The sequence below is a fragment of the Corapipo altera genome, unplaced genomic scaffold (assembly GCF_003945725.1).
Source record: "Corapipo altera isolate COAL_440 unplaced genomic scaffold, ASM394572v1 317, whole genome shotgun sequence".
Classification (NCBI taxonomy): Eukaryota; Metazoa; Chordata; class Aves; order Passeriformes; family Pipridae; genus Corapipo; species Corapipo altera.
This window is the reverse complement of record NW_020884989.1, coordinates 1,058,153-1,074,194: the sequence shown is the minus strand read 5'-3', so window position 1 is coordinate 1,074,194 and position 16,042 is coordinate 1,058,153. Positions and strand designations below refer to the sequence as shown.

The 16,042-nt window shown below is 39.8% G+C and overlaps 1 protein-coding gene across 2 annotated transcripts in view; it reads right to left on the bottom strand.

Annotated features, from left to right (window-relative positions):
- The window catches only part of LRP6 (LDL receptor related protein 6), a 129,005-nt gene that overhangs the window by 63,305 nt on the left and 49,658 nt on the right, over positions 1–16,042 (bottom strand). For both annotated transcript variants that reach the window (XM_027666257.1, XM_027666258.1), the window contains one exon: positions 8,401–8,598. In XM_027666257.1, the coding sequence (XP_027522058.1) occupies positions 8,401–8,598 (198 nt within the window). The remainder of the gene's footprint in view (positions 1–8,400; positions 8,599–16,042) is intronic.

Genomic DNA, 16,042 nt, shown 5'->3' with positions numbered 1-16,042 from the left:
AGAAAAAGATATACATTCCCTTACTTGTCACTCTAGTGTTCCAATTCTACACCAAACAAAATTTTCCAGTTCGTGGTATTTTGCATTCAAAAGTAGGACATAGTGTCTTTTACTTCTTATCTCTGTCTGGAGTCAGGTATATATTTGCTCCTAATTAAATGCACCAACTAAGCATCATACAAAAGACTATTGTAATATAATTTACAGCTGAAACCTACCAGTGAAACAGTGAAGTCAGAATAACACAACACACTCCTGTACCACACCAACTATCTTTATAATTCTAATTCCGTAAAAAATTTTATGAACCCCACCCTCAAACACTAAATGTCTTCAGATTTGAATAATTTTAGTTTAGACCAGGTTTGGAGAGTAAGTCTTTATGACAAATTTATGACATTTTTTCATAAGAAAAAAAAGAAACAAAAGTCCAAAGCTCTCACTATAACCAAAGCTACACCAAAGACAGCATTCCCATGCACAAGAGAAGCCACATTTGGATAAAGCATTCTATCTTACCTTAAAAAAATCCCAACCAAACTCAAAACCAAAAAAACCAACAACAGAAGAATTTTACATGTGATTAGTACCCACCACTGCTAGTGGAAATAAATCTTTAAGTACAATAGCCACTGTTTGACATACCTAACTTTCAGACAACCATCTATTCATATGACAATGCATCAGGCAAACTGTGACCCTTATTTAAACCAGTCCTTATTTGGAGTCTCAGACTCAGGAGCCCTTCATTTGACTGTACCTTCAGTTACAGCCTTGAAGCAATTACTCTTCAACTTGTATATTTGTCTCAGCAGATACAAGGTTGCAACACAGGATTATAGCTTTGGGCCCAAACACAACAGTGTGTATTTCTTGCATCGCACTAAGATGAGTATTACCAGTAATATGTACTCTGTATTCTTTGTTTCCAGCAAGCCACTACAAGGTGCTAGCTCACTTTCCATCAGCAAAGCCAGCAGGGCTTTTTTTTCCCCCTTCGAACATCCTCCAAAGGCCACACTTGCAGCCTTGCTGAACAGCAGCCATATGATGAACGTCAGCACAGAAGCAGTGGCTTGAGGTGTGCTCAATAATACTCTACAGCCTAATGAGGAGTGAGAGGAAAGGACTGGAGAGCCCAGCAACTAGAAAACAGGAAAAGGAAGAAGACAGAGAGCAAGAAAAGACCTTCTGATGGCTGCTGCGAGGCAGTTATGCTTCAGCACGACCTACTCTTGGAACTGCAGAGCTCTGGTTTCAGTGAGCGAGAAGAGGGGTCTTGACTTCTGCCTTGACCAATTATTTATTAAATACACCCAGGTGGATGAAGGGGGCCAGAACATCCCCTTTAGTACTTAACTTCTGCACAGAGTTGGTAGGTGCAGGTGCTTCCCATGTACTGGGTGTTTCCCAAGCTCAGGGTTGGGGAGCAAACAAGTCTCCACATTTCTGGCCTCACTTACAAAGCCACTGATCGGGGTATCAAGTAAAGTGCTGCAGGTGTAATTGGACTGATGGGACCTGACAGCACTTCAGTGGCAACTACATTATCAGCCCAGGCTTGATTGGAACAAGTGATACGACAGCAACAAGCAAATATTTTCCATTACCAAATCCCTTCTGTTCTGGCTGCATTACAGTTCTCTAACTTCAAGAACTGATTAGAACACCCGCAGAAAACCTGGGGTACTTTAGATGTTCTGGTCTGTATGTCTAAACCATTAACATTACCAGTTCACAGTAGCAAAACTCCTTTTAGGTGACCCCAGAGGCTGCCTGTGTTCAGTCTCCAAGGCATGGTGCAAGAATTTTCACATTTCTGTCTCACTCCATCTCTCCAGTGTCACTGTGGGGGATCCCATACCTATTACCATCTCCTAGGCTATCAGAAAGATGAAAAAAAACCCTATCTGCTTCTAGTGCTCAGCATGTTAAAGAAATCATATAACAGGCTTGCACAAAACAAATTATAATATTTTAAACAAAATCTTTCTCTCCATCTACAGATTGCTTAATGCCTTGAGCATTTACAAAATTGCAAGAATTACACATCTTCGACTTGTGACAGCTGGAAATATTAGCAAGTGGCCGAAGCACTCACAGCATGAATCCCACATGCCAGCAGATGAAGAAGGATGAAAGACTGAGACAACACCACAGCATGCCACGTGGATGCCACAGGGAGGGCAGGGAGCTCTGGTTCCCTCAGAAGCTCACAAGATTTCTTCTGCCAACTTAACAAAAACATTTGCAAAACAAACTCAAAAAACTAAGCTGGATTTTTATCATGAATGCTTGTTCAAATGCTTCCTATCAGAAGACAAGCCTGTTTCTAATTACCTAAGAAAGTAAGAGGGAAACATGACTTGGGGGATATAATGCTCTCTTTTAAGACCAAAGAGTTTTGTCTTTTGCCACTTCTTTAAGCCATGATTGCCACGTGTTTCCAGAAAGTATATGTAACAAATAACAGGTCTAGCAATGACATTTCAAATCCCACATGCAATGAAAGTCTGAAAAAAGTCAATCAGAAATCAAACTGTGATTGAGAAATGAAGTCATTCTGCAGGTCATTTCTCAGGCAAACAGCATTATGGGTGAAAGGCCCCTGGCACGAGGGGAGGAGATGAGAGACTTGAGGAGAATGTACACCAGTAGATCCACTAACTAGAGAGTGGTCTACGTGCTTCCTAACTGAAACTGCTCTTCCTTTGCTTTCAGCAGGGTTGTGTTCCTGCACTAATTTTGCATTTGCCATCTCAGGTCTTAGAAAAAGTATTGAAGAGCTGCTCCATTGGTACACATGTATTTTTAAATTCTAGAAATATGCCTATGACCTAGTGACTCTAGCTATATACACAGTGTGTATGTATCACACGCAGTCAACTACAGATGTTTTGAAGCTCCACTTTTACAGCATTTTATTTCAGAAGCACCTTGGGGAAGAACCAGAAAATTCATCTTAGCTTTGTGTCCAAATATAATCTTATTAATTCTCTTTATGTAGGATTCTTTAGCAGTTTTAATTAGGGCATTGTTTGGCTTCTGCACTGGCCTTTAATGTGTTGGTGAGAAATTGAAACAGGCTTCTCACCACTGACTGGCTCCTCTTCAGCGCTTGAAGGTGTTAAGCAGTTTTATCTCCAAGAAATATACAAAAGGATATAAACAGAACACAGTCTTTTACACCTTGCAGATAATGTAATGTATTTTACATATTAGAAGCAAATATTGAAAAAATCTATTTTAAATGCAGTGACTATTTTTAGTGCTTCAAGAAATCTGCAACTAATCATCTGGCAGACAGATATGAGCTGATGCTTGAAAACAGAAACTAGAAAAATCAATGCTCAAGCGCAAACTTAAGAAATACACCTCCTTGCAGGAGCTTCCCAGCTTTCTGACAGTTGCTAAAAGTATGTTTTCTTACAGTGGCCTCAAAACCCATCTCATTAGCACAAACACTTCCTGGGGGACCTTGTAAGTGCATTTCCCTTCAGCCAGTAATGTGTTAACTCATTAATTAGAACTGCTGCTGCAGGGTAAAGAAAGAGGAAATTAATTCAAGAACTGCCTTAGCAGGCAAACCTATCTTGGGTACTCTACTCACAAGGAGAGCTGTCTGCAATTCAGTTTTAATTACTCCCACAAAAAGCAACTGATAAGAGCAGGGCAAGAGTTGCAAAAAACAAAACCATCTCTTCTATGCATCATTTTTTAATTATTGCATTCTGACATGAAAAACTGTTCATTTCTTTCTCTCGTTGGCAAACCAAGGGCATTAGTTATAAATTTCTGTGCTCTTCCTCTTTATTCTGAGCCCAGCAATGGAGCAGCAAGGACTAGTTAATCCCAGGACTAGCAGGTAATGAATGATACATCACCCCTGTAAAATTTGCTGGAGATATTTTCTCATGACATTTAACTGAGTACTACTGCCAGCACTGTCATGCTGCTTACTAGTTCTGATGGCTCATTGTGATTCCAAAGGGAGCTTATCTAGATCCTATCCAAAGAGGTGACAAAAAACCCCAAAAAATCCAATAATCAAGGCTTACTTTATTTCTCTCTCTGCATGTTCCTCCCACCTGCCTACTGTACTCTTCCACTATCCAGACTCCCGCAAGCAACAAGGAAAGCATTCATGTTCCTTGTGAGATGGGTGAGCAACTGGCTCAGGGGTTGGGCACAAGGGGTTATAGGGAATGGGGGGACATCAGGCTGGCACCAGTCTCTAGTGGGGTTCCACATGGCTCCATCCTCCGCCCAGTTCTCTTAAACATCTTCAAAAACAACTTGGATGCAGGACTGGAAGGGATATTAACTAAGTTTGCAGATTATACTAAATTGGCAGGAGCTGTTGACTCCCTGGAAGGCACGGAAGACCCTGAAGAGAGACCATGACAAATTAGAGAGATGGGCAATCACCAGCCATGGGAATTTTAACAAAGGCAAGTGCTCGATTCAGCACCTGGGACAGGGCAACCCTGGATGGACAGACAGACTGGGGGACGAGACACTGGAGAACAGCACCACAGAAAGGACCAACGGGCCTGGTCAACACAAGTGGAGGATGAGTCAACAGTGCCCTGGCAGCCAGGAGGGCCAGACCATGCCCTGGGGGACATCGGGCATGGCGTCTCTGGCTGCTCAAGGGAGGGGATTTTCCCACCCTACTCCGCGTTGGCGTGGCCTCACCTCAAGTCCTCAGGGCAGTTTTGGGCACCAAAATATAAAAAAGATATCAAGCCATTGAAGACCACCCAGAGGAGGGCTGCAAAGATGGAGAACAGTCTAGAGGGGAAGCTGTATGAGGAGCAGCTGAGGGCACTTGGTCTGCTCAGCCTGGAGAGGAGACCTCACAGCTCTCTACAGCTTCCTCGGGAGAGGCAGTGCAAGGGCAGGCACTGATCTCTGCTCTCTGGTGACCAGTGACAGGACCCAAGGGAACGGCTGAAGCTGCATCACGGGAGGCTTAGGCTGGATATTAGGAAAGTGCTTTTCACCCACAGGGTGGTTGGGCACTGGAACAGGCTCCCCAGGGAAGTGGTCACAGCACCAAGCCCGACAGAGTTCAAGAAGTATTTGGACAATACTCTCAGACACATGTTGCGATTCTCTGGGCTGTCCTGTGTAGAGCCAGGAGTTGGACTCAATGATTCTTGTGGGTCCCTTCCAACTCAGGATATTCTGTGATTCATATCTTCATATCTTCTCTGAGACATAAATCTTAAAAGTTTTAATTCTTCTGTAGTGTCAAGTGTACAGACATTATATTCAGACTATAGAAATAAAAAGATAAAAAAGTTTAGGATTTCTTACAGATTTAGAAATAAATCAAGAGAAGAACTCCATCCAAATTTTAGATCTCTGAGGTCTGAACTTTTATTACTTTAATACTGTCAGTTATACTAATTAAAATCTTTTCCTGTTTATACCATATTCTCTTTCACCTTCCAAACCACAATATGTTTTCTTTGAACTGTTTGAAATTCTTTTTTGATATAAAGATGTTAGTTTCTGCTAAGTATTCCTCACTTCTCCCAAAGCAATTAAAACTCATGCCATCCCACTTTATATGAAGCCTTTACAAGCATTTATCTGCTACAGACTCTTTCCCACCTCCTGTCATGCAACGCTGTCAAAAAAAGATTTTTATTTTTACTTTTTGTAAGTTTTCCTTAACAAATGGATAGCTGTGAAGACACAAGACAACAGCTGCAATAAGGAACACTTTGTCAAGCTGCCTCACAGAAAAATCTGGTTGTTTTTTGGTTTTGTTTTGGGGGGTTTGGGCACATTTTGGGGAGGGGAGGTTGATTGTTGAGGTTTTTTTTGGTGGTAGTGGTGGGGTTTTTGTTGGTTGGGGTTTTTTTATCAGGAGGTTGGAGATGACTAGGAGAAAAGACTGAAGGATTGTGGGATTGGGGTAGTTTGCTGGGATGATTTTTTTCCACTTTAAAGGAAGATCTAAAAGGATTTTGTTTTGTCTGCGGAATTAGAAACTGTCTTTTCTTTTTCAGTATTAGAAAATCAGTTATTGAAAAAGTTAACAAAATAATTAAGACACAAAATACAGAATTACAGCTGTAAAATATCATTTGAGAAAGCTGAATTTTGAAAGACAGTATCTAACAAAAAAAGAATCACTTTAGATAGCCCCAAAGATCTTTTTTTCTCAAGACAGGCAGAGGCTAAGAGGTCACAGCGGAAAAAAACCCACCATAAAACCCCACTGTAGTACACCTTAGCTTCTGCAGTTCTTTCCTTTTTTCCCCTCCTGATAATATAATTGCAAAGAATAAAAAATGAAACAAAAATGCCTGGATACAGATGTTGACTTTCTCAGAATTTTCTCACATGCCTAGGGAAAAACAGGTGCTGTTAGAATAAGTCTGTGCTTCCAGTGCTTAAGGGAAATCATGTGTGCTTCCTCTGTAGAGATGACTTCTCTTTTTCCCCCTCAAATGGTAATGTATTAGCATACTGCCACAAAATACTTCTGATACTGAACTGTATCAATTAAAAAAAAAATAAACCCAACAACTTAAAGCATTAGACTGCATTAGACTGCTTTGCTTTTTATGGCTACATAAGAAAGATTAGTAGATCTAAAAATCCAAATTACTTGTCTATATGGGTTTTTAATACAAGTTTAACTAATTCCAGAGAATTTACTCTGGAATGAGGTAAATACTGGGACCCAAGTGATTTCAATTCTGTTTCATGAGACATCTGTTTGACACATCTCTCTGCAGATAGACAAGGTTGGTCAGCCCCTTGCACAACAAAAGACCAGCACCTTCACAGCCTCATCCCTCAGGTTAGTCAATGGCAGACTAGGGAATAAATACCATTAAAATAAAAATAGAATACCAAATCCAAGTATATTGACACCACTGTGAAACAGATCAACAGTAAAAGAAAAACTGCAAATAAATCAGTAGCAAAAGAAGACTGAAAATGCAGAAGTGCCAGCAGGGAAGCACTGAAGTAGCTCTGGAGCAAGGAAGACTGGAGACACTAGATAAAATTAAAAAATAATTAAATATTTTTAAAAAAAGAAATAAAAAATACTCGAGTTTCTACTGTATATGACAATTTTTATCATTTTGTCTCCATTACTTGAAAACTTATGTGAACGGTCATCTTTTTTTAAAGAAAGTGTCACTGTGAAATATTTCTCTCTGTCTTGGTATTAAGTTTTCTTTCTTGTGAAGCAAACATCAAATGAGGGGCTCCTTCAAAACAGATATCTATAGCTCCATGTTAGGAATTAACAAAGTTAGTTACAATATTTATACCTAAAGACGCAAATTTAAAACTGCATCCAACTCCTGTTACTTTCTATGAACAAACACCATTACAAAAATACTGCATGAACTTTTGATCTCTTAAAAGGCAGAATTTAGGAAGAAAGTGATATAACCTTTCAAACCAGTGTTAAAATGATATTGTGGAGTTCAAAACAAATACCACAGGAAGACAGAGGACATGTTTCAGGCATGCTGCCTATGTTCCTACTCACCAGTCCACACAAAACAACTATCTTATCAATATAATTGATTTCTTTATGTCAAATTGGTATTTGTGGTGAAACATGGAACAAGCCCCTAAGAGGCCAGAACAAAGAGCATAAGAAAGGATATTTTGTGCCCAGATAATCTAGGTGAAGCATAAAAAAAAATTGCAAAGAACAACCTCCAAAACATCATCTCTCTATATGATACCTCGGGCACAAGCTAACTGTGATTCATTTGTGACTGCAAACAGTACTTGTCAAAGCTCTCTCATCTAATGAAAAAGGTCATCATCCAAATTAGGGATAAATGTATACATACAAAGTAACGTATAAGTTATGTCCTTAATTAAGACATAGCCATGACTGGATCAAAAAGAATTACATCGTCACTATGAAACCGTTAGAGAAAATCAGTAATTTTAACATAGTTCTCTTGTAAGGACTGTTTTCCACTAATTTCCCAGCCCCTAGGATTAATGAAACTGAAATACTAGTATATGACAATCTATTTATTCAGATTATTTTCTGCATTTCTGAATGCCACAGCAACACTGTACAGAAGACCTACTGAAAAGGGACAATTTTGCTATATCGTCTTATACAACTAAGAACAGTATTCGAGGATTTTTTTTATGGAACTGGTTCTAAGAAATGTCTTCAGAAGAGTTATAGGATACCCTGAAGAGGAACATACATTCCACTTCACAGTGCTGGAAGGCACAGGATAGGGAACGATAAAAGTTTCTGGCAGCACTAGTTTGCTTAAAATTTTGTGAGTGCTAATCTTACAATTCACTGCAACGCAGCACATGATATCACTTAAGCAACATTTTTTAATAAAAGTACCACATTACATATGTAAAACAAAAACTTCTTACCTATGACTGCCATCCAGATTTGATTTGTGGATGAAATTCAGTTTAGCATCTGCCCAATAAAGTTTCTGTTCCTCATAATCCAGCGTCAGTCCATTTGGCCAATATATGTCTGTGTTAACTATAATGGAGCGGCTTGAACCATCCATCCCAGCACGCTCTATCTTTGGCACTTCTCCCCAGTCTGTCCAATACATGAACCTATAATTATTTGAAAATAAGAAAGACAAAAAAAAAGAGAAAGCAATCGTATAAATCTACAACTGGAATGCTGACAACAACTTTCAGTAGAGACAAAAACACACTCTATTCTGCAGAGACAATGCCTGTAGAACTCTCTTCTACTGTGTAAAGTACATGTATCCTGTGAAACACAAGAAAGCTACTCTACAAGAAGTTAAAGAAAAACAACTTAAGACAAATGCACAGTACTACGTCAGGTTATACTTTCATATGTTTCTTTCTTTCCTTGGGTGAAGTGAGAAAGTTGGGAGATATCAAACAGATCTTGACAACCACCTCAGAATTCAACACTAAACGGCAAAGATAGATATTACAGATTATCATAAAAGTACAACAGCTTCTTTAATATGGATCAGAGTTCTGGCGGGGGAACAGGAAAAGAAGGTGTGAGGACTTACAGCAGACATAATTGCATGTGATGCAGTTAAGTGGATTTAATGGTAGATGAATTCATGTCCTTTTTTCCCACAGAAATTCTGAGAGAGGCAGCTAAGTCAACATGTTTAGAAACACAGCTTGCACTCAGTAACTGGGCAAAACACTCTGTAAAATCTTTTAAGACTGGACAAGCAAGTTGTAAAACATGTAACACATACCAACGTTTAAACATTATTTAACAAGTAGTGGGGAGAGGGAAGCTACCCAGTTGCATCTAAGGCGGAGGTGAAACAAGGGAAACCACTTTATTATGGCTGGAGATTAATAGCAGGTAGAAATATTTGTCCCTTTTCTGCAGGTGGTAGAAAATGGATATACTTTTGTGGGTTGTTAACTGAATGCATAACTAAACAGAAGTTACACAAATTATAAACAGATCAGACCAAGTGTGTCTATGGTACTTTTGTTGCTGCACCTGGAACAGACTACTGTCCTAAATTGCTCTCATCACCTCATAACATCTGCCAACATACCTGTATACCTCTTAGTGTCTGTGCTCCCTAACCTGGCTCAGTCAAAACAATCCAGATTAGGAAAGACTAACTCAGCTCATCACACAACCACAACACATCACTATATGGTGCCCACACCTGAAGAGGCCTTCCACCCATTCTTGAAACAAAAACGAACGTGCAACATATTTAAGAAACATTTGCATATGAAGTCATTCTTGTCAAATATTTATTCTTTTTTTTATTTATTTTTAAGAGTCAAGAAATTCCATGTCATTATCGCCCCCCTTAATTCGTGTCTACAGCATGTTTGTTTTAGTGTGCAGCAATATCTGCAAACAGAAATGCAGCTGATTAACACAAATATTGTCTTATTTGATCCCAAGTGAGTCATTCTCCATTGAGCAATATGCTTATCTTAAACACAGTGCAAAAATATCTGAAAAGAACATGTGAGATTTCTCTGGACAGAAACAAGTGCCTCAGATAAACTGTTTTTTCATCAGGAAGAAGGACAAAACCCAAATAATTTCCAGAAAAGGTAGCACAGTAGCAAGCCACCTAGTCAAGTCATGGAATAAGAAAGCTGCATACTTGAAAAAAGAAACGTTAAAAAAAGTCAGGCAATATTTCACCAGTGAGTATGTGAGAAAGAAGAGAGAAAAAGAGAGATTTACTTTTAACTTCTTTAAGACAGCCCTTCTTGGCCCTAGCTGTCAAGTCCTAGACTTCAAAATCAAGGTTAATAGGTTCCAAGGCTCTGATCACCCTGCTAGACCAATTTTTTCAGACTGAATCAGCTCATTAATTGCTGCACAGCCTCATCTTCTTCCCCGTCTCACTCTCACCTCTAATGCATGCTGCAATTACTCAAGGAAAAACAGGTAAGGGTAGTTTGGTAACAAAGAAGAGGCTTCCCAAACTTCACAAAACCAACCCAATTTCATTTGTCAGAGAAGCACATATACACGCAGAAGTGGCTTAAAGATTCAGTAACATTTCCAATCAGCTCTGGTGACCTTTGCGCAGTTTCGCCAACAGTTTGGGTTTGTTTTCCTCCACCTTGCTTGAAAGCCTAGGGGTTTTAATGTCTCCATTAAAAATGTTTTGAGGCAGCCATACTCCAGCTGATGATGACAGCCATACAGACAAGGTAAGGGTCATTCTCTCTTCTCCCCATCCTTTTCAAACACAGTTATTTCAATTTAAAAAAAAGCCACCATCAAAGCCCACAAGATAGAGCAAAATATTAAGAGAATATATTAAGAGAAAAATAATGTCTTGTGCTAAATTATGACATTGAGATACCAGTAGAAGACAACTGTTCCATTTGTCTCTCTTCTCATCTAGTTATATCTCGCTACACAATTTAAATCCAGAAACCAAGATTTTAATTCTAGTGCAGAAGAGGAGAAAAATAACATTTAAAATTAGAATCTATACCACCCTTTTAACTTTGAGGGAAAACCCTGCATCTATGGAGCAGGTTCACTGTACAGTGGCACAGGCACTGAACTGGGCTCCGTGCTGGGCAATCCCAAGTCTGTAAAGATCCAGAGGGCAATGCACAGACATGCTGTGCTGTAACCGACTGCAGCAAGCACAATTTCACATCTAACAGTAGCACCAGACTTAGCAGGAAGGCCTTTAATTTAGTAACAAAGCAAACCTTATAGAGGCAAATCTCTCTTCAACCTAACAAGAAATACCACTAGAGGTCAGATTTTTACCAGCAGACTCTGGAAATGGTTGCGAGCCCTCATAAAAATCTCAAAGAAAACCAACAAAATGTATTTCTATTTATCTCTGCTTGTAATTTTTAGAGAGTCATGCCCCCCTCCAAGGAATTAAGGCACATCAAGTATTTGATGTACACTTATAGAAGAGAAGAAGGTTCTTAGACTGAAGTTAAAAAAAAATAAAATTAGTTAGTACTTTGTTTGACTGTGGCGCAGGATGTTGGTTTATCTTAAAAGATTATACCATCACTAAAAATTATGAACAAATAGAGAAAGAGTTCTGATGGTTTTTTCCTATCAACTTGTTTCTATGCATCTTTAAATCTAGCATTTTTTCATTTTGCATCTCAGTGCATAAGGTGAATCCAGGTAATAAAACTTCCCCTAAAAAGGCATTAGAAATCACTTGCCCTCTACAGTTGTAACTTCACAGTTTTGATCTGTTTCAGATAGAAGGTTTTGCCACAGCAAAACAAATGCACAAACAAACAAATAAACAGGATGAAACAGCATTTTATGGTTCCATTCTGCACGATCAACAAATATAATAAATAACAGAGCTTCTTTTCCAAAAAGCTGTTCTTTTCCACAAAGGCACGCTGATGGCACAATATCCACATCCATAGAAAAAAGCCTATAGAGTACAAATGCCAAGATTAAATGCTATAATTTAGCAGTGATTTCTGCACAGAAGGAGATAAACTTATTGCCAGCACCCATCAGCTTTGCAACTTTCTGATATGCACTGCTCCCCAATGCTGCTGCAGACCCTTTCAGCCCTACTGTTCTGCATGGAACTAGGTGCCTGAAGGGAGTGTCACTGAAACACCAGCCCCCACTGAGATGCATACAACTGGTTCACTCATTGAACAGAGACACCCCACACAACACTAACCCGATTTTAAGGCAGTTAATTGCACCACTGTACAGGGTAGGCAAACGTTTACCTTCCTGAACTTTATTCAGTGGGAAGAGCAGCTGCTTAATTGGGACAGCTGAGGTTCTTCGCACTGAATGCCCCAACTTTGCAACTAGGTTCGTTTCAGCCCCTAAGAATCTCTGAGTACTTCAGGGACACAAACAGCTGCCAAACCTCAGAGCCTGCAAAGATTTTAGAAGTGCAGCGACCCCTGCAGAGCTGATCAGCTCTGCAGTGGTCCTCCTGAAACACAGCCTGCTCCAGCTCTAGCACTAACAGGACTGGTACTCATCTAACCAAAAAATACACTGTTAAACGATAGGCATCGGAGTAGTTCAGGAAAATTACACACAATAACCACACCTTTGCCTATCAAAAATAGCTCCTGACTTGAGAAGAAATGCTCATGACTCTTCAGGAGTTTACAAAACCACATTTGAATCATGTGACCCTTCAGGTATTCTGAACAGAGACTTTTTGAGGAAAGTTCACAGAGGGATAAAAAACTGCAATCCAGAAGCACATAGCAGTATTGAATGACACAGAAAACGGATCTTAAATAAGGAGACTAAAAGTAGCACAGGAAGGTTTTAGTATGAAGTTTCTCAACTGATTGCAAAAGTCAAAAGTATTTTCAGTCCTCCAAGAGAAGTAAAAAATGTACACAGTAAATTAAATATGGAAATAATTCTTCATAAAAGAGAGGAAGAAATATCCTTTGGGGATACAATCAAGATAAACATGAGAGAAAAGATGTTCTTAGCTAGCTGAGAGCTCTGCTCTTTTACAATAGCTTGTCTCTGTAAATAAGCGTGGACGTTAGTTGAATGTAATTTTCAGAGCTGTTTACAATAATTTCTTATGTTAATATTCAATGCACTCAACACCATTTTCTGTGCAAATTAACTTATGCAGTTTTCTCCACCACTCTTGAACATACTAGGAGCAGCTATGTGAGGAATGGGTGTGAATTAAGTAGCTATTCTTAACATCCTAACACATGGAATCTTTTACCTTTTCCACTGATTTTTGGGTTTTGAAGCCCACAAATTCCCAATAAAGCTGTAGTTTTTCATTACAGCTAAGCACAGCTGGCTCTGAACCACCTATCTTAAATATTGCTATATATACCGGACCAAAACAACCAAGATTTCTTACATTGGAAACCAAGCCTTTTTTATTTCACTCTTCTCAAAGCATCAGTGTATCTAGCACAGAATAAGTCGGATGTGCTGAAAATGCTTGACAAGCAAGCACCCATGGACCAAACTGACCCCTTTAACTCCTTCCCTTGACCCCCCCATCCTCATCCCTTGCATCTCGGGGAGGGATGGAGGACTAGCAGAACTCCACAGGTGCATCTCAGCTATTCAACTTCACAGCCCAAACCATTATGCTCAGAGCATCAAGACTAGGTAGGAGTCCATCCAGCACCTTTAACACAGTGACCTGCAACAGAGAGAACTCAATATGTTATCACTGCTAGCAAAGCAGTAACCTTGTGTAACTCCAGCCTCCATAACTGATTTGCCAGGGATGATAAAAGACTCAACTGACAAGTGGGAGAAAGTAATGTATAAAATTTCACATGTATGTAAGTCTACTATACCACCAGAAAACGGTCTACTGGAACACAGATTTTATAAGACATACAAATATTTTCCCCAGTATACTCTATACTGGTTCCCTCAAGATGAAGATGCTATCCTGGTGATCCTACTTTCATGCAAATGACTATATTTATCCTAAGACATCAAGCAGTATACTAATTAGGCAAAATCCATCAGTAACCAGTATGGTAATATGAGGATTTCCACTTTAGAGTTGGCTTTAGTCTCCTATTCAGACCTTATCTAGCAGGAGAAATAAAATGATCACCAGACCTTCCCTCCTCTGGGAATCCATTTCTAAAATAAGGGATAAATGCAAATATTCCACTTTTGGAAAGAAGCAAGCCTGTGATGAAGTGATCAGAAGACGACGCTTTGTCTCTACCTCAGAATTAACAACAAAGTATAAAACTAGAATAAGATTTTGGAGATGGCTTTCAGACGCCCTGAAAAGAAGACCTTAGCAAAAACACTGAAAGTCATTTGTAAGAAATCAAAATGGAAGGACAAACCTACATGATATTCTCATTTCATAACCAGAAAGAAACAACCCAGTATTCAAGCTATCTATGATGCCCTCTATTTTCAGGCATCCTAGTTTAAAGAATATGTTTGACAATTGGACAAAACACAGGTGAGAGACTGTTTTTCATTTTCATCCAGATATTTCTAAAAGTCTATAGGAAGTAAGGTTTGATTTAGCTGCCAAGCATACACTGATGCACTGCAGAGTCACATGCATATCGTTGTCCTTTTGGCCACAGATCCCAAGGAAAAAAAGTGGTTTATTAAAAAACAAGAAGTAGCTATTTTTCTGCTGAATGCTCAAAAAGGCAGAATTTTAATTGTTTGAGCAGGTGGAAAGGTCTTCTGCTCCTTGAACTTGCAATTTAACTTTTCCTATCTCCAGACACAAAAGGTCTAACGACATACCTTCCACAGTTAGGAAACAAAAGCCATTTTCTTGTTATTCCTAGAGCAAGCAGGAAATAAAGCTTGACAAAACTCAGTAGCATTCAAAAAACAATATCTGAAACAACAGTTTTCCCAGTTTAAGCCAAAAGAATAGAGAAGGAGAGAGAATTTCCTCTCTCTGTTATTGATTGTGCTGGTTTAAAAGTTAACCAGCAGGGGAAAATGAACTCAAAAGAGAGAGACCACAAGTCAGAATAACAATTTATTAAAAACCACACAACAAGTATGATTATACAGACAAACAACCGAATTCAATCCACAAAAACCCAAATGTACAACCCAGCACCCTGGGATATGAACAAGCAGGGTTCCCCGGGCCCCCCCCTGAGTCCAAAGTAAAGGGGGGAGTGGAAAAAAAACCTGCTGGTGGGAGAGCTATTGCAGTCCAGTTGAGGATGGTGGTCTCAGTCTGGTTGAGAGCGGTGAGCTGTAGTCAGGTTGAGAGCGGTGAGTTGCAGTCTTCCTCTGGATCCCACGAGTGGAGAGAGTGCAAGGTTCTGAAACTCCAGGTTTATATATTCTCCAGCTCAGGCAGCAATGCTTAGCCCCTCCCCCAGAGTGGGGAATTCCATAAAAGGATGTTCAGTCCTTCCCTCAGAGTGGGGAATTCCATAAAAGGGTGTGAGGGTGCTCAGTCAGGGAATTCCACAAAAGGGCATGAGGACAGGAGCATGGGGGGGGCACCTTGCAGGCCTCTACTGACAACAGTTTCTGGGAAATGGCATGGAGGGCTATAGAATACACAGTTTTGGGCTACACCCATCCAATGATGGTCCCAGCTGTTCTAACTAGGACATTATCCACCCCTTATTCTATGCCATCCATGTCATACCCAAATTAACCCCCTTAGAAACTATGTCTCCTTAAAACTATATACACTTATATATATATACATATATACAATGAAACATTACAGACCATTCTCACTCAAAATTAGGTCCCCTTGTGGTACACAACGTGTCTCCCCATCTTTTTGCATTACCCACCAGGTGGAACCAGGTCCTTGAGCAAAAACAATCCCTCGGATGGGTTTGCCTTTGCTTGAGGTGGGACTAATCAAACAGTCTTCCCTAACATTCCTCTCATATGCACCACGGGGACTTTATCTCCATCTACAGTATGCAAAGGTTCTGATTGGGCAGGGCCAGCTCGATTGATGGAGCCTCAGGTGTTGACCAACCAGGTGGCCTTTGCTAAATGCAGCTCCCAGTGTTTGACAGTCTTCCCACACAGTGCCTTCAGGGTGGTTTTCAGCAGTCCGTTGCACCG